The 17851-nt window shown below is 44.9% G+C and overlaps 2 protein-coding genes across 8 annotated transcripts in view; one reads left to right on the plus strand and one right to left on the minus strand.

The window, feature by feature from the left end:
- The window catches only part of ARV1 (ARV1 homolog, fatty acid homeostasis modulator), a 27593-nt gene extending 21095 nt beyond the window's left edge, over window positions 1–6498 (minus strand). Inside the window, exon 1 of one of the 3 annotated variants that reach the window (XR_005721413.1) lies at window positions 6208–6459. Coding sequence is in view for 2 of the 3 variants with exons in the window: in XM_040242770.1 (XP_040098704.1) it covers window positions 6208–6414 (207 nt within the window). In the remaining variant the exon portion in view is untranslated. Of the gene's footprint in view, window positions 1–6207 lie in introns of all 3 variants that reach the window. The other 2 variants (XM_040242770.1, XM_040242771.1) reach the window with 2 other exon arrangements.
- A 114-nt stretch (window positions 6499–6612) lies between these two features.
- TTC13 (tetratricopeptide repeat domain 13) overlaps window positions 6613–17851 on the plus strand; it is an 80875-nt gene continuing 69636 nt past the window's right edge. For all 5 annotated transcript variants that reach the window (XR_005721414.1, XM_040242772.1, XM_040242773.1 and 2 more), the window contains exon 1: window positions 6613–6963. Coding sequence is in view for 4 of the 5 variants with exons in the window: in XM_040242772.1 (XP_040098706.1) it covers window positions 6696–6963 (268 nt within the window). In the remaining variant the exon portion in view is untranslated. The remainder of the gene's footprint in view (window positions 6964–17851) is intronic.

Consider the following 17851-nt stretch of genomic DNA (forward strand, 5'->3'; position numbering starts at 1 on the left):
GACTGCTGGCGCCACGGACGGGCCATGTGCTATGCTCAGCTTCCCTTCCTAGCGCTCTGCGGACTTTAGAAATACTGAGAGTTCATTAAAGTCTGCTGGTTCCCTCCCTATCAGTTTAGGCTGCATTTTTCCCTTGTTCTGCCTCTATTATTTTGTTTTCATTTGAGTGCTTCCTTCACCTTGAATGTAATGAGTAAATGCCCCCCACCCCCACCCCCCCGCCACACACAACAAATATAGTAAAGCATCCTGTGGTGAGATAGCTAAATTGAGTAAATAAGGTTTCTTATTTCTGGAGGAAAAGCTATGACCAACCTAGACAGCATATTAAAAAGCAGACATTACTTTGCCAACGATTGTCCATCTGGTCAAAGGTATGGTTCTTCCAGTAGTCATGTATGGATGTGAGAGTTGGACTATAAATAAAGCTGAGCGCCAAAGAATTGATGCTTTTGAACTGTGGTGTTGGAGAAGACTCCAAGGAGATCCAGCCAGTCCATCCTAAAGGAAATCAGTCCTGAATATTCACTGGAAGGACTAACAATGAAACTGAAACTCTGGTACTTTGGCCATCTGATGTGAAGAACTGACTCACTGGAGAAGACCCTGATGCTGGGAAAGATTGACGGCAGGAGGAGAAGGGGGCGACACAGGATGAGATGGTTAGATGGCATCACCGACTCAACGGACATAAGTTTGGGTAAACTCCGGGAGTTGGTGAAGGACAGGGAAGCCTGGCATGCTGCAGTCCATGGGGTCGCCAAGAGTTGGACATGACTGAGTGACATGAACTGAATGATTCTGGCAAAACTGCTCCATTCTGTATCATTTATTATTAATAGTCAAGTATCCTGAAAGAGAAGCTTGACCTCTAAGAAATCCCTACAGCACAGGGACCATGAACACCCAGGAAACTCAAATACTGCTTCCACCAGCTCAGTCTTAACCTGGATATGACTTAGTTTCTGCTGCTATGTTCTCTGATTCTACAATGAATCACATCTCTTTCAGAATATGAATTGGTCACTTTTTTTTTTTCATGAATATTCTTGCTGCTTCTTCTTTCCCATCATCTCCAGGACAATTCCCTTCCCCCTCATTCTCAAATCTCTTTGACTTTAGCTCCACAATAAGCACGCACACATCTGAAAAGTGAAACCCATGAAACTTTCCATTCCTGCGAGGGTAGTGCTGTCTTATTCATCTTTGCACCCAGCAACCAGGGATGAAAGCCGTCTCCTGTTGTCCTGAACAGAACTAAAACTTGGGACAATCTCAAAGGAGTCTTGTTTTGTTACCATAATGGATTTAACAAATATCTGAGCAGTTAAAATCGGTCAGGCTCTACAGGATGTTAAAAGTACAGTATCTTTAACATAACTATAATAAATTGTGAAATGCTGAAGCAGAGAGAGTGACTAAAAGCAAGGGAAATGCTTCCACTAGAAAAAAATGAGAGAAACAGAGATAGGCAAGCTGGAAGGAATGGCAAGGGAAAAGCAAGAAGAGCAAAGGGAAGGGAGATTAGAATAAAAAATACTGGGAGGAGATCAGGTTGAGTATACTGCTGACTCCAAATACAGCAGAGAAGAGACCAAAGTACGTATGAGTTACTGCCTGTAACCACCTAGAAAGTGGATATTTTTTCCACAACAAATAGCATGATGTCAGACTTCTCTAGCGGCAGAGTGGATGAGAATCTGTCTGTCAATGCAGCGGACACAGGTTCAATCCCTGTGTCTGGGAAGATTCCACATGCTGCAGGGCAACTAAGCCTGCACACCCCAACTACTGAAGCCCAATCGCCCAAGAGCCTGTGCTGCACGAGAAGAGAAGCCGCCGGTATGAGAAGTACGCTCACTGTAATGAATAGCTCCCATTCACTGCAAATAAGCCCTCATGCAGCAATGAAGATCAAGCTCAGCCACAAATAAGTAAAGAATAATAATTTTTAAAAAAATCTGTAGCTTCATCATATATAAAAAACAACATGATATCTAAAACTCTTTTAATCTCAGGACTTTTGGACAGCCTTTAAAAAATTAATTATTTTATGGTTTAATTGTCAGAGTCTGGCACCAAATGAATGATTTTTCTGAGTAATGCAATTATGCATATTACTAAGCATTAGTATAGGAGAAGGCAATGGCACCCCACTCCAGTACTCTTGCCTGGAAAATCCCATGGACGGAGGAGCCTGGTAGGCTGCAGTCCATGGGGTTGCTAGAGTCGGACACAACTGAGCGACTTCCCTTTCACTTTTCACTTTCATGCACTGGAGAAGGAAATGGCAACCCACTCCAGTGTTCTTGCCTGGAGAATCCCAGGGATGGGGAAGCCTGGTTGGCTGCCGTCTATGGGGTCGCACAGAGTTGGACACGACTGAAGCGACTTAGCAGCAGCAGCAGCAGCAAGCATCAGTATAATATAAACAAGGTTAGTACAAACTCCATCTCATTATGGAATGATTGTGTACAATAATTCAAAATGTATAGTACCACCATTCAATATTCCAAATATTACTCTAAAATCTGTCTCCTGTGTGAGAAAGTGTAATGCTGGGGGTCTGGGGGTGGAAGGAAGTGGGCGATAGTATAGCTGTTGACCTAAATAGCTATCCAGTAATTATCTTTACATAAATAAAGGTATAGAGAAGCCAGCATCTGATGGTTTGAAAGGGATTTTGTTGTTAGCCTAATGTCAGTAATTTTTATAAATATAAATTATTTTGTACTAATAACGATTGCTAACTAAAATGCATAGACATTTACTAGCTTTTCTTTGCACAAACAATATTCATAGTTATGTGACTGTCATCTTTCAGATGGGCTATTTAATTGGACTATCCCAAAGTCATTAAGTTCAGACCACATATAACTTACTGTTCTCTCCCTCAGACCAGGATGGCTAAGGATATGATCATCTAAAAAGCTAGAAATGGTTCATTCATCCAACAAATACTTATTTAATAACCATGTATCAGACACTGTCCTGGGTGATCCAACCACATTAATGAATAAAATATACACAATCTCTGTCCTTGTGTAGCTTACATTCCAGTGGAAGGAGACAGACAATAAATAATAAGGTCAACTACATACAATATTAGAAGACGATAGGTACTATGGAGAAAGATAAAGCAGAGAAAGGTGATAAAGGTTACCAGACTTGAAAGGGAGATCATCATTTTTAATAGGGTGGTAGAGTAAGCCTCTGTGATAAGATATTTGAGAAAAGTCCTTGAGGAGGTGAGGGAATTAGCCATGCAGCACCTGAGAGAAGAGCGTTCCAGGCAGAGTGCAAAGCCTCTGGTCAAGGAACTCTCCTGGTTTATGAAATATGAGGCAGCCAATGGGACTGCAGGAGAAAAGTTAAAGTTAAGTTGCTCAGTCGTGTCCGACTCTTTGCGACCCCATGGACTATAGCCCACCAGGCTCCTCCGCCCATGGGATTCTCCAGGCAAGAATACTGGAGTGGGTTGCCACTTTCTTCTCCAGGGGATCTTCCCAACCCAGGGATCGAACCCAGGTCTCCCACACTGCAGGCAGAAGCTTTGACCTCTGAGCCACTAGGAAGCAGGAGGAAAAGGGGGCCTTAAAACCAGTGCAAGGATTTTGGCCTTAACTCTGAGTGAGACGAAAGTCACTGGACGGTTTGATCAAAGGAATAACAGAATCTAACTTGATTTTAAAAGGATCAGTCTGGCTGCTGTGTTATGAGGTGCAAAGAGACATAGGGAGGCCACCTGGGAATTGTGGCGATAACCCAGATGAGACACAATGGCATGTGGGCCACATTTGTAGAGGTGATGAGAAGCAGACGATTCCGAACATAATTTGAAGATAGAGTTAACAGGACTTGCTAAGCAACTGAATAAGGAACGTGAAAGAAAAGAATCATGGGTGACTATAAGACTTTTTGGCCTTAGGAATGACAATGATAGAATTGCCATTAACTGTTTCAAAGTTTGAGATGATTAGTTATGTCCAAATGGAGAAGTCAAGTAAGTAGCTGGATATTTGAGTCTGGAGTTCAAGGGAGTTCAGGTGGAAGGTATAAATTTGGGAATTTTCTACATTTAGATGGTATCTAAAGCCATGAGCAAGAATTAGTTCTTCAAAGGAGAGTATATAGACAGAAATAGGCCCAAGAACCCAGCATCAGGGTACTCCACGGTTAAGAGATAGGACGGGAGGTGAGGCAGACTCAGAAAGGAGATTGAGAGAAAAAAGACAGCAAGATTAAGAAGAAATCTAGAGAGTATGGTGTCCTGGCAAGTGAACACAGCTTTACGGGAGGAGGAAGCAAGGGGGGCACATCCTGCTGGCAGTTAACTGGGAATGGCTGGCAAAGTGGAAGTCAATGATGGTCTTCACAAGGTCAGTTTCTAGTGGAGGGCAGGGGTGAGCCTGGAGTGGAGAAGAAAGCCTGCCTCAAGCAGATTCAAGAGAAAGTAGGAGAGGAAATAAAGAGGACAAGTGAAAACATCTTTTAAAGAATTTTTGCTGTCAAAGGGAGAAGAACAAGAGCTAAAGAAGGAAGTGGTGTCAAGATTTTTTTTCTTTTTTTTTTTTATGGAAGAAATGATAGTACTTATGTAAATGAAATGATCCAGCAGAGAGCAGAAGAGTACTGCTATAGGGGTGTCCTGACTCTTGAGAGTCCTTTGGACTGCAAGGAGATCCAACCAGTCCATTTTGAAGGAGATCAGCCCTGGGATTTCTTTGGAAGGAATGATGCTGAAGCTGAAACTCCAGTACTTTGGCCACCTCATGTGAAGAGTTGACTCATTGGAAAAGACTCTATGCTGGGAGGGATTGGGGGCAGGAGGAGAAGGGGACGACAGAGAATGAGATGGCTGGATGGTATCATGGACTCGATGGACGTGAGTCTGAGTGAACTCCGGGAGTTGGTGATGGACAGGGAGGCCTGGTGTGCTGCAATTCATGGGGTCGCAAAGAGTTGGACACGACTGAGCAACTGAACTGTAACTGAACTGAAGTAAACGGAAGAGGGTGGTGCATGAGTGGAGGCATTGGCCTTGGACATGTTTATGAATAGTTCATTCTTAGTTAACAGAAGGGAAGATTGAGCAGATGCATTTCGAACACTGGTACTGGGTTTATGTGGTTGCATAGTTTGTGGAAGTTCTCTGAGCGAAGCAGGAGAGGATATACGTGAAACTCGAGGAGAGACAGGGTATTGTTCAAAGGAGTGGGCACGATGAATGGACTAGTGAAGAGTACCATGATGGACAGATGGTATCAAGGCACACCTGAGGTTAGTGGTTATGAATTTAAGGTGTTTTCTCCCCAGCAAGGCTCAGCAGCAAGGGTGTAGGGTCAGGTCAGGCAACATGTTTCAATTTTGCCAAATGAGAGAAACAATTTCAAAGAAGAATAGGAAATTGAGAGTGCAGGCACAAGAATGATTATTAATATAATCCTTGACAAGAAACAGGTACACATTCACACTGTTGACTCCCTTGCAAATTACTCTTGCCATGTTTTTGAAATGAGAATTATTAAAAAGTCATCAGGAGATCAGAAAGGGGACAAAAATGTATTCACTGCCTATAATGTGACAGATTCTTCGCCAATGTCCCCCAAAGAACCTCCAATTTTGTGGCTTTTTAAAACATAAAGTTATTCTCTGTAAATAGACTATGGAACACCTTGAAAACAGAATTTTTACTTCCTTGTTTTTGGTTTTTATATCATCAACGTTCAGCATAGTGCTGCATACACAATAGTGTACATTCATGAAACCTGAAAAAATATTCTAGGACAATTTACTGTATGTTATGAAGTGTTAAGACGGTAACATCTGTCTAATCAAAGGGAGAATTAGAATGAAATAGTTTTGACGGGAGCCCAAATGTCAGCCTAATCAGATCTTTAAATTTCTCTGCACAACGCATGCATCCACCTCCGTCCGAGGATTTGTTCGCCCGGGTCAGCAAACACGAGCCGAATGAGAAAAGTGCTGTAGGCAGCACTTCTCTACCTCTACAGGTATTCATGCAAAGGTTCGACGGAGCCGGAACGGAAATGTCAAGCATCGAACTGAAGTCTGTATTGGAGCACTCTGAAACTCGTTGATTTTTGATCACCCTAAACAGCTGGCAAAGATTCCACGGTCTCTCACGGTCCCCAAATCTCGCTGCGCCATTTTTCCCCCAAGGATACCCCACACCTGACAACTCACACAGATGGTTATCTTCAACACGCCGTGGTTATAGTCTCGGTACAACTCCTTGGCCTCTTGGTTGCATTCGATGCACCTGTACTGGCAGGAGGCCGAGGCATCAGTAGTCGAAGTCACTGTCACCTCATCCGTCTTCCCCTTTTCCGCTGTCACCCCTTCGGTGTTCCCTTTGCCAGGCCGAAGCCCATTCCGCCCACCAGTGCCCATTTCCACGCAACTGCCAGCCAGAACTTCCGATTCAGTGGCGGGGGAAGACGTCAGACGGCAGACCGGAAGTCTTGCGCCGGGCGGTGCTTGCTGGGACTCGCAGTCCCAGCACCGAAGAGGGGCTCTCAGGCTAGGCCGAGCTGGGACTACAACTCCCAGCAGGCAGTGCTATGACCACCTCTTCTCCCGCCTCCTTGTCACAGCCCACCTGCCCGCCGCGGGTTAAGGCTGGGAGGGCGCAGCACGCCGCGAGGGCCGCCGCACATGCGCCTTGAGGGAAGATGGCACCTGCCGGCTGCTGCTGCGGCGGCTGCTGGGGCGGCGCTGTGGCCGCCGCGGACGCGGTCCGGCGCGTCTTGGTGCTGCTGCTGCTGCTGGGGGTTCTGTCCGCCGGGCCGGGACCCGGCGCCTTAGCCACCGAGCACTACTCGCCGCTGTCCCTGCTCAAGCAGGAGCTGCAGCAGCGGCAGCAGCAGGAGGCCCCGGCGGGCGGCGGTTGCAGCCCGCAGTCCGGGGACTGGGGGGACCAGTACTCTGCCGAGTGCGGCGGTGAGTGGGGGGCGGCGGGCGGGCGTCAGGGTTGCGGCGGAGTGCCGGCGCGGCTGGGCCGTAGGGGCTGTGGGCCTCGGCGCCGGTGCTGGACGCCCTGGCCTCGCTGCAGCCGGCAGTGGCGTGTATCCCTGCGGGAGCCGGCTTCTCGAAATGTTGCGCCAGGGCCCCTTCCCGCCGCTCGCACCCACGCAGCTGCGCGCCCTCCTCCTGAGGCCGCCTTGGGGAGGGCGGTGAATAGTGAAAAAAGCTGGCAGCATTCTCCCGAGGCCTGGGCGGGCTCTCTGCAGCCCTAACAACTTTCCAAAGGGTGGAGGAGGAGATGGCAGGTGGCCCGGGGCAGCCTGTCTCTGCCCTGGCCCCCTGCGGGTGCTGTGTGAGCAAGGGAAGGAGCAAAAAGGACCGGACCCGCGGGGATGTCTGGCTCATCTTAGGTCTGGAAATCAGATTTTCTGACCTCCCCATTGAGGTTTTGTATTATACATTGCCTCCGAGAGTTTGATCCCTGCAAAAAAAAAGGAGGGAACAGAAGAGTAACCTCATTTTATCTGTTCATTGACATCTTGCTTCCACTTGTTTCAGACTGACCTGTGATCTGTCGGGTGTCTCCCAGAGAGTAAAAATAGTCCTGTGGGCTCCCGTGTATGTCAGGGCCGCGTGTGTCTTGGCACTGGGCCAGCTCATTCATTTAGATTGGGCACTATTGGCCTCAGTTTATTCCTCAGAGGCAGGGTACGGATGTCCATTTTTTGAAGTTCTGTAGTGGGTCCTTTTGGGCTTCCCTGGTGCCTGTAATGCAGGGGACTTGGGTTCAATCCCTGGGTTGCGAAGATATCCTGGAGAAGGGAATGGCTACCCACTGCAGTATTCTTGCCTGGAGAATCCCATGAACAGATGAACCTGGTGGGCAACAGTTGTCCATGGGGTGGCAAAGAGTCAGACACAACTGAAGCAACTAACACTTTCACTAAGTGGGCATTTTTACCTTTCAGTCCCCTCCCTTCTTCCTCTTTCCTCTTGGCCTCTGTGAGTTCCCTTGAGGTTTGCTTTTCGAACGTGGAGTCTGCTTGACTCGTAGGAACTGGCTGGTTGGTTTCATGGCCTGACAGCAGTCTAGCATTGTTTACCTAGGAAGATGGTGAGTGTTTTTGGTTGAGATGAAATGTCGAGATTAGCACAGTGTGATTTCCTTTCACCACAATCTGACTTCCTTGAGGGAGTCTCACTCGCTGAGGGCTCTGTGACTTCTGTATTTTGTAGTAGGCTGTGGCCAGTAAATGCACAGTGGAAAGAGAATAGCTTTTACCTCTGTCACTTTCTGTGACTCTGATCAGGTTAATTACCTGTCTTTGCATAATTGCCGCCTCTGTTAATTGAAGACTGTTCCCTAATGACAGGGTTTCATTTTCTTCACAAGGATGTTGTCAGGAAAATGAGAAATAGCTGTCATTTACGTTTGCAGTGCTTGCTGTGTGCTAGGTGCTGTTTTAAGAACTTTAAGTTGGTGAGGCAATTCTCTTAGCCTGTTCAGTTCAGTTCAGTTCAGTTCAGTTGCTCAGTCGTGTCCGACTCTTTGCGACCCCATGAATCGCAGCACGCCAGGCCTCCCTGTTAGAGCCTTGGTTACTATGTCATTGGATGGTAGCTCCTTTTCTAGGAGGAGAAAACAGAGGCACAGTGAAATCATCACTTTCCTGAGGGCCCACAGTTGCACAGGGAGGAGCCCAGGTAGTCAGACTCCCGACAAAATTTGTATGAAGCACTCAGTGGTTATGATTAGGAAAACACATTTGTAATATTTACAGGCATATAGAAAGTAGTGCATAAACCTTCTCTTCCTTTCCCTCCTGTATTCATGGGATGCTCGCTGGCTAAAGGAGACCCTGATTCTATGCAATGAAAGATACAAATCAGTTTAATTGTGAAATCAGTTGATTTTGTTGATCTAGGTAACACATTTCATGTTGTAGCATCAGGCTTATGCCTATGGCTAAGAGTCCTCGTTGGAGCCAACTCTGACTTGTATTATGCTTTTCCCTCAAATAATGATAAGTGTCGATTTTCAGAACCAGGGCATTTGGAAGAATCCTGTTCATCCTCCATGCCTGCACATACAGAGCCTAATGTTCTCTGCTTCAGAGGATGAACAGAGGCTTTAAGCATTATTTACATGTTTCAGTTTTCTCTTTATCTCCTCCATATAGTACTTACTTTCTCAGTCTTCCAGGTAGCCTCCCCTGGGCTGACATGAAGGTCCCAATAGCAGCTGAAGTGGCTTGGCTGCTGCTGTTGTTGCCCTGGAAGTAATTGCCAGTAATTATGCTCTGTGGGTCCCCAGGTGTTCCTGTCAGCGTTACTGGCTGCAGTGTGTGACAGAAGCCCTCTCTTTGGTGATAGAAACTCACCCAGATGTTTCTCTTATTTCTCCATCCTTGTCCTAGACAACCAGGTAGAAGCAAGTGAAACCTACCTTGATCCCTCTCTGTTCCAAGAAGAACAGATGTAGCAACAAATTGAGGATTTAGAGCGAGCCAGATCATAGCCTGAGGGGCTCATGCTCTGTATCCGAAGCTCCTAAATGATCAGTATCAGGTCTAAGCAAGTGCCAGGATCCAGAACTAATCAGTTATTCAAAATCAAGACATGACCTCACCAACTATTAATTATGTCACTGGACTGTCCAGCCCCAAATCAAGCCAGCCCCTTTTCAGAGGGTGAACACAGCCACACAGTGGCTTTTCAGAAGCCTTCCCACTACTGCTAGATATAAATAACTGAGTTGATGCCTGCACAAGCCTGAATCTGCACACCTTTGGATGAGCTGTGTGTGTATTCTCTTAAGACGGAAACTTCAGTGACTGTAGGGCTGAGGAGAATGGCTGGTGGGAGCTGTCGGTCTGGAGAGGACAGTGGCCAGAATCCAGGCCCCAGGGAGCAGCCTTGGGGAGCCCAGTTGCCCAGACGACAAGCTTGGATGGTCTCATTGCCATGGGGCTCAGCCTGGCTTTCCTGTTCCCTAGCCCCCTTTCAACTTTTTCTTCTCTAGCATGTTTTTACATTTTGCATTTTGTTTGAATAGCATGTGTAACCTCAAAATTCTGATACACTGTTTTCCTATGGTGAAAATCATCCTGCTCTTGTAAAAAATGAATACAGTAATGTACATATTTTTTAAAATAAAAAATAGATGCTCCTCCCCTTCCTTGTTATCTTTGCCCTGTTTGTAGTGTGGAGTTGTGGGAAGAAAGGAACAGAAGTTTACTCCTAATTCTTTCCTCTGGTTTTATACTTGTCTACACTGCATCCTTATTTAACACAGTGCTTGACACTGAAGTAGGTTCTGTTTTGTCTCCATTTTACCTAAGGGGAAACTGAGGCAAAGAGAATGGTTACTCAGTAGAGAGTCAAGCCAGGGTTTGAACCTGGCCTATCTGTGAACTACTTGTCAGTAATATTTGCATATTAGTATAATTTGTGTGGGTTTCTTCAGTCGTGTCCCACTCTTTGCAACCCCGTGGTCTATAGCCTGCCAGTCTCCTCTCTCCATGGGATTCTCCAGGCAAGAATACTGGAATGCGTTGCCATTTCCTTCTGCAGGGGATCTTCCCAACCCAGGGATTGAACCTGTGTCTCCTGCATGGGCAGAAGTTTTCTTTACCAGTAGTGCCACCTTCTTACTAATATTATTGATAAAGTCCTGTGCCCTTTAGATTTGTTTGTCGAGAGTTATATTCTTAGATGGCTTGTCCTAGAATTTTATGTTTACATATGCGCAGTGTTGTTCCACTGAATCTGCCGTTTTGGACTGTAGAGGGGACTGTCTGTTACTTAACTGGGGACTGGTCTGTTACTTAACTGAACACCTGTGTGTATGCCTCCTGGATGCCCCTCAGTGTTGTAGGCACTGGGGTTACAGCGCCTTTGGCTGAGCTCCTCCCTGGAGCCTGTGTGCAGGAATCAGCACGCACTAGGTCTGGGGAGAAGTGCCTCCAGAAACAGAGTGGTGTGGGGATGCTTCTTTGAGAAGCCCTGGGAAGACCTCTGCTCAGATGACATGAGTAGAGACTTGGATGGAGTGAGACTTGGAGAAATCTTAAGTGTGTTAGTCGCTCAGTCCTGTCTGACTCTTTGTGACCCCATGAACTGTAGCCTTGCCAGGCTTCTTTTGCCTGGCATGGATTCTCCAGGCAAGAATTCTAGAGTGGGTAGCCATTCCCTTCTCCAGGGGATCTTCCAGGGATCAAATCCGGATCTCCTGCATCACAGGCAGATTCTTTACCATCTGAGTCATCAGAGAACCGCGGTATCCTTAACCTGACACCCTGAAGTCACAGATCTGGTAAAGCAAGGTTTAGTTAAATTGTCACTTGTCCACTGATTCAAGAAATCAGGTTTTCATGTCTGCTCTTCCAGCCAAAGTTAAGCTGCGTCTCATTCCAGTGTGGCATTCATCTGTATTAAATATGTCTTTACATGTTCTTTATAGAAGGTCCAGCTGTATTTTAGTTAAAACGTATGCATTTCTAGTACTTGTTTCAAAAATACTTTTATTTTCCTTATTTGAAAGTGTATTAATAGAACAGTAAATTTATGTGAGTTTTTTTCTTGCTGCTGCCTTCTTGAGAGTATTTTGTCTACTCCTAGGTGGGGTGTTTTAGTACTTGATGTCTTTATGGTCATTTTCAGATAGCCACCTTCATCCAACTGGTGGTGTTAGCAACTGTCTGTGCTTAATGCCTCAGTCAAGTCCAATAATTACTTTACAACCTGAAGTAATTTTCTTTAGTTTGTTGAAATTAATAATCCCAGATTTGAGTTCCATTTTCTCACTGTTCTTTATGGAGAACTGAATATTAGTGTCTGTCTGATTTGGGAGTTTTAACTGCCAGATAAACAAGGAAGTAGTTGTGAATGTTGCTCTGTGTTTTTGACAATCAGACAGACTTAAAGATTGTCAGTATTTATGATCTCTCTCTTAATTGAGGAATTGGTTTTTTAAATATATGAAATTGATCTTATTGCTCACAGCCTTAAATTATGGCTGTATCTTCAAGGTGGTAAGGAATCAATAGAGGGAAGCTTCTGTAATGAGAGCCATTTCCTCTTTTGTTCTGGCTGCGGGGAAGTTGAGAGCCAAGTTTTGTGTCCAGTCATAGCAGCTGTAAGTAACCCTTTCAGTTGCAGTGTTTCCTTGACCCCTTCTTCCTTTGGCCCTGATTTTCGGTGTTATTTATCATACACAGTTTCGTGGCCAATCTCTTCTGATCTTTTTAAAGCACACAAACAAATTTGCCAGTGTAACGGAGTTAGCTTATTTCAAGCACAGAGGTTGAGGCTTGGAATGATGAAGAGATCCATGTATTGTTACCTCAGCCAGCCCAGGCCACTTATCACTGGGAGGGTGAGCAGCATTTTTCAGAAAATCATCTGATTTAGGGGTGGTTCTTTGTAGTGAGCACCCAGTGAAGCTGATATCCTATGGTATTTGCATTTGTTGTTCAGTTGCTCAGTCGTGTCCAACTCTTTGTGACCCCAGGAACTTGTCCTTCACAATCTCCCATAGTTTGCTCAGACTCATGTCTACTGAGTTGGTGATGACATCCAACCATCTCATCCTCTGTTGTCCCCTTCTGCTGCCTTCAGTCTTTCCCAGCATCAGGGTCTTTTCCAGTGAGTTGGCTCTTTGCATCGTGTGGCCAAATTATTGGAGCTTCAGCATCAGTCCTTCCAATGAATATTCAGAATTGATTTCCTTTAGGATTGACTGGTTTAACCTCCTTGCTCTCCAAGAGCCTCTCAAGAGTCTTCTCCAGCACCACAGTTCAAAAGCATCAATTCTTCAGAGCTCAGCCTTCTTTATGGGCCAACTCTCACATCCATACATGACTACTAGAAAAACCATAGCTTTGACTATATGGACCTTTGTCCGCAAAGTACCGTTGGCAAAGTAGTGTCTCTGCTTTTTAATATGCTGTTTAGGTTTGTCATTGCTTTTCTTCCAAGGAGCAAGCGTCTTTTAATTTCATGGCTGCAGTTACCATGGTATTTGCAGATGGTATTTCCATACTCACTAGCTTTTTCCTGTAGAGCTGTCATTAAGAGTTACTTTTATCTTTTGTAAGTTCCTGTATGCTCATAGATGTGTTCTGCTTTGGGTGACCCGGTGGCTCAAACAGTAAACAATCTGCCTTCATTGCTGGAGACCCGGATTCAAGCCACGGGTTGGGAAGATCCCCTGGAGGAGGGCATGGCAGCCCACTCCAGTATTCTTGCCTGGAAAATCCTGTGGACAGAGGAGCCTGGTGGGCTACAGTCCATGGAGTCCCAAAGAGTCAGACACAACTGAGAGGCTTAACACTTTCACACTTTCACTTTTGGATGACAGAGGTTATTTTTTTAGCCTCTGGATGCTGACAAAAAATACACAGCCTGGGTTTTAAAATCTAACTGCATGGAGCATGACTACAGGAAATGGCAGAGCACTTTCTCTATACAAACTTTTCAAGAAGTGTCTTTTACAGTGTGTAGATACAGCTTGGCTTCTCTGTCCTTGGTAAATACTTGGCTGACTGACCAACTTATACAGCATCTCCTTTTCATAATGTAGTGTTTCAAAGAGGTCATCTTTTCTTTTTGTTTAAGCTTGTTATCTTGCAGACAGAATAAGTACAAAATTTATCAAAGCAGAATTTTAATACTTTTCACTTTGGGTTAATGCTTTCCAACATTTTCCATCTGCTGTCCTGTTTATTTTCACTCTTTATTGAAATATGACATATGCAGAAAAATGCTCGTATCACAAGTGTAAAGCTCCCTAAGTTTTCACAAACTGAGTAATGGATGTAACCAGATAGAACCCCAAACCAATAACTGCTATCTGTTCTTAAGCGTGTTCATAGTCTTACTCTGTGTCACCCTTGTTTCACTGGGAAATACTTGCTGTGGCTTCATCTCTGATTCAGGAACTGGCACGGTGCATGGACTCTGCTCGGGTGCCGGCGTTCTTCACACGGACACCCGGGGGTCCTGGGTCAGGAGGTCTGTCCTCTACTTGGCACCACTTCCGCACAGGAGACCAGTTGACTTCTCTTGTGACTTTTTTCTGCCTGTGTTTGGGATGTTCTAAGTGATACCATGTTTCCTTGTCAGTAATGGTTTCACATTACTGCCTAGATCTGCTTCAGCTTTCCCAGTAGAGATGATGATGTTTGACAGTAGGTGTGAGCTTATGAACAAGTCTTCAGCTTGTAAAAGTACACTTTGAGCATCGGATGCGTTTTCAGTCCAGCTTAAACTCCAGGCTAAATGATCAGCCTTTGTGGATAAGGCCCGCTGCCCTGTTGGTTGCCTGCAGCACCTGCCACCCTATTCTGTTTTTGAATTGGTGCTGTGTAATTTGCTTCCATGCTTCTTTTTCCATTCTGTGCAACTGACCAGCTCCTTTTCTTTTGGGTTTATACATTCTTTACATGTGTTAATACTTTCATGTGAGTTAATACAGCTTCAGTCAGATTATATTCATGTTTTGCTAAAAAGCCTTTCTCTCTTTAAGATGGCTTTTGCAGATCCTTGTTCTAAAGGATTAATTATATATGTTGACTTTATAATCTTAATTCTCAGTGGGCAGCCTCTATTTTCAGTTTGTTTTAGGATAACTTACACATCTCAGGTAAGTAATCTCAGTAATTACACATTACTGATGAATAATATTAGAATAAAAGAAACATATAAGTTCTTGAGGAGGAAAATTTTCCCAGTTACTACTTTTCCTGTTATTATAGTTTGAAAGAAATACCACTTGGGACCGACCAGGAAGTTAATATACAGCATCTTTATTACCAAACCGAACTTGAGTCTACTTGCCCACAGCACAGCAAAGCTGATCTGCTGATATTGGGTTGTCATGAAGGAAAGTTTAGTGTTTATTTGCAGGGCACCAAGCCAGGAAGACGGAGAAGGTGATGGCACCCCACTCCAGTACTCTTGCCTGGAAAATTCCATGGGCAGAGGAGCCTGGTGGGCTGCAGTCCATGGGGTCGAGAAGAGTTGGACACGACTGAGCGACTTCACTTTGACTTTTCACTTTCATGCGTTGGAGAAGGAAATGGCAACCCACTCCAGTGTTCTTGCCTGGAGAATCCCAGGGACGGGGGAGCCTGGTGGGCTGCAGTCTCTGGGGTCGCACAGAGTCGGACATGATTGAAGCGACTTAGCAGCAGCAACAGCAGCAAGCCAGGAAGAATGGCAGCTTATGCTCAAAAAACCCAAACTTTCCATAAGCTTTCAAGGAAGGGTCTTAAAGGCAACCTTTGGGATGAGAGTTATAGGCTGTGGATTTTCTTTTGATTGGTTGATGGTGAGGTGATTAGGTGATGTTTTGAAAATCTTAATCATCAGCCTTCTGGTTCCAGCCAGCCTGGGGCTACAGGCTTGTGGTCAGCAGGCAGTCACCATCCTCCACCTGGGTGGGCTTTCCGCTTCTGCAGAACATCTCCAAGATATGCATCAGATTGTTATGTATATCCCTTCAGGAGGAACTGGGACTTTTATTGCTGAACTATTATTTAAGCTACCATTACCTGTCTTGCTTTGAATTGATGCTTTTGAATTGTGGTGCTGGAGAAGACTCTTGAGGATCCCTTGGACAGCAAGGAGATAAACCAGTCAATCCTAAAGGAAATCAGTCCTGAATATTCATTAGAAGGACTGATGCTGAGGGTCCAGTACTTTGGCCATCTGATGTGAAAAGCCAACTCATTGGAAAAGACCCTGATGCTGGGAAAGATTGAGGGCAAGATGAGAAGGGGGCCTCAGAAGATGAGATGGTTGGATGGCATCACCGACTCAGTAGACATAGGTTTGAGCAAACTTAGGGAGATAGTGGAGAACAGAGAAACCAGTTGCTATATAGCCCATGGGGTTGCAGAAAGTTGGACACAACTTAGCAACTGAACAACGACAACTTTCCTTGCTTGACTGCTTTTCCTTAGTTTCTGTATTCCCTCACTTCCCTAAATGGTTACTGCTTGAATCTACTCTTTGAAACTCAGGGAACACCTAGGGAACTAAAGCCTTTTTTCTACAAACAAGAAAAAGGGTATATGGAGGGGCTTTTGTACCTGGTTTTATACTTGGTTTCAACAACTCCCACTTTTCTTTGATGCTCCTCAGTCTTGAGGGGAACAGGGGCAGAATGAGAAAGAGAATAAAGTTTTGAATAGAAAGGTTAATCATAAACTTGGCAGGACAGTTTTGTGTTAGGGGGATCCAAGTTCATCCTCAATAGTGCTGTCTTGCAAATGTGGAAATGGATAAAAGCAAAGGTACTATAAGTTAATGCCATGTAGCACCTGCTTGGCCTTCAGGTAGCTGCTCCAACCATAGGTTATCCTACAGTCGGGACTACAATTGTCAATAAATGTCTGGCACTTGACTTCCAAGTTCTAGCTCCTCCATGGGAAAAGCCCAGTCATCCTTGTGTTCAGGTGAACCAGGCCCACCATTTTTATACCTAGAGTGAAGTGGTCAAGTGATGAGCACAGCAGCAGCTCTAGAATTCCTTATAAAACATTTTCCTTGAGGGATTGGCTGTGGGGTTTGCTGTTGGCAAGCGTCTCAGTCAGTTTTTACTTGCAGAACGGGAATGTGTGTCCTATGCATGCTCCTTCCAGTGACACGTCTCTCCTCAGCAGGAGGTAACGCTCTCCTCTTACTTGACTGAGAAGGAAGCAATTAGGAGAGAACTTCCATGCTTTCCCACCATCCTAGGTGTGGTCCGGTTGCCTTGGAGGGCGCTTCTGCCTACTGCAGCATTCTCCTTGTGCCCAGGAGATTCCTTCACATCTTCCATCAGCATACAAATGGTCATAATGGCTCCCATCTTGCAACAAACACAGGACCACCGAGTCCTTCCAGGCACCACCTCATCTCTCTGTTTACTTTTACCGCAGAATTCCTCAAAGAAGATGTGTGTATATACTGTCTCCATGTCCTACAGTCAGGTCCCATATCTTCACCCAAGACACCCTTCTTAAAGTCAGCTGTGTATACAGCTTAGGAGAAAAAAGAAAGAAGTTGGATGGCATTGCTGCAGTAAATTATTACTAGGACCCTGCGTTGGTATGATGCGTGATGACAAGTGTGCTGTGTACCTCTGTCCACGGAATATCCTGGAGCATAACTGTGGCAAATCGTCATCTCAGTTTCTCTGTTTTGTGACCTTGAACATGTCCATTAACATTGATCGTCATTCCCTTTGGGTACAATGAGCCCAAAATATGTTCTACCAGTTTCAGAGAGTGAAGCATCAAAAAAAAAAAAAAAAAAGTTTGTGAAATTATTTTGAAAGCTGTAAAGTACTGTGGAGACCAAAATAAACTTCAGGAAAGCAGGGAGGAAGAAATTTTCAGGAAAGAACCAGCAATTTTAGCCTAGATGTATATACTAACATTTCACAGTCATTCTGTGAACTGTATACATTATGTCCATTCCCCACAATTGCCCTATGAGGGTATGTGGTGGTACTGATTCCTGTTTCACAAATGAGGAAACTGAGGCTAAGAGAAATTCAAGAGAAATCCTGCACAAAGACAGCCAGTTAGGCATCTAATCTGAGTCACCCTGTGCTCTGAACCACTCAATCACTTTGCTGCCAAACTAATTACATTTGAAGCCAGGGAAAGAGTAGATTTAAATATTAAAAGAAGAGCTGGCTCTTTGAAAATACAGACATTAATTAGACACTAATTTAGCAAGGCTAATCAAGAAAAATGAGAAGAAACTAGTACAGCTGGCTCTTGAACAACATGGGTTTGAACTGTGCAGGTTCACTTATACGTGGATTTTTTTCAGTAGGAGATGCTATGGCGCTACATGATCTGTGGCGTAA

The sequence above is a fragment of the Oryx dammah genome, unplaced genomic scaffold (genome assembly GCF_014754425.2).
Source record: "Oryx dammah isolate SB20612 unplaced genomic scaffold, SCBI_Odam_1.1 HiC_scaffold_6, whole genome shotgun sequence".
Taxonomy (NCBI): domain Eukaryota; kingdom Metazoa; phylum Chordata; class Mammalia; order Artiodactyla; family Bovidae; genus Oryx; species Oryx dammah.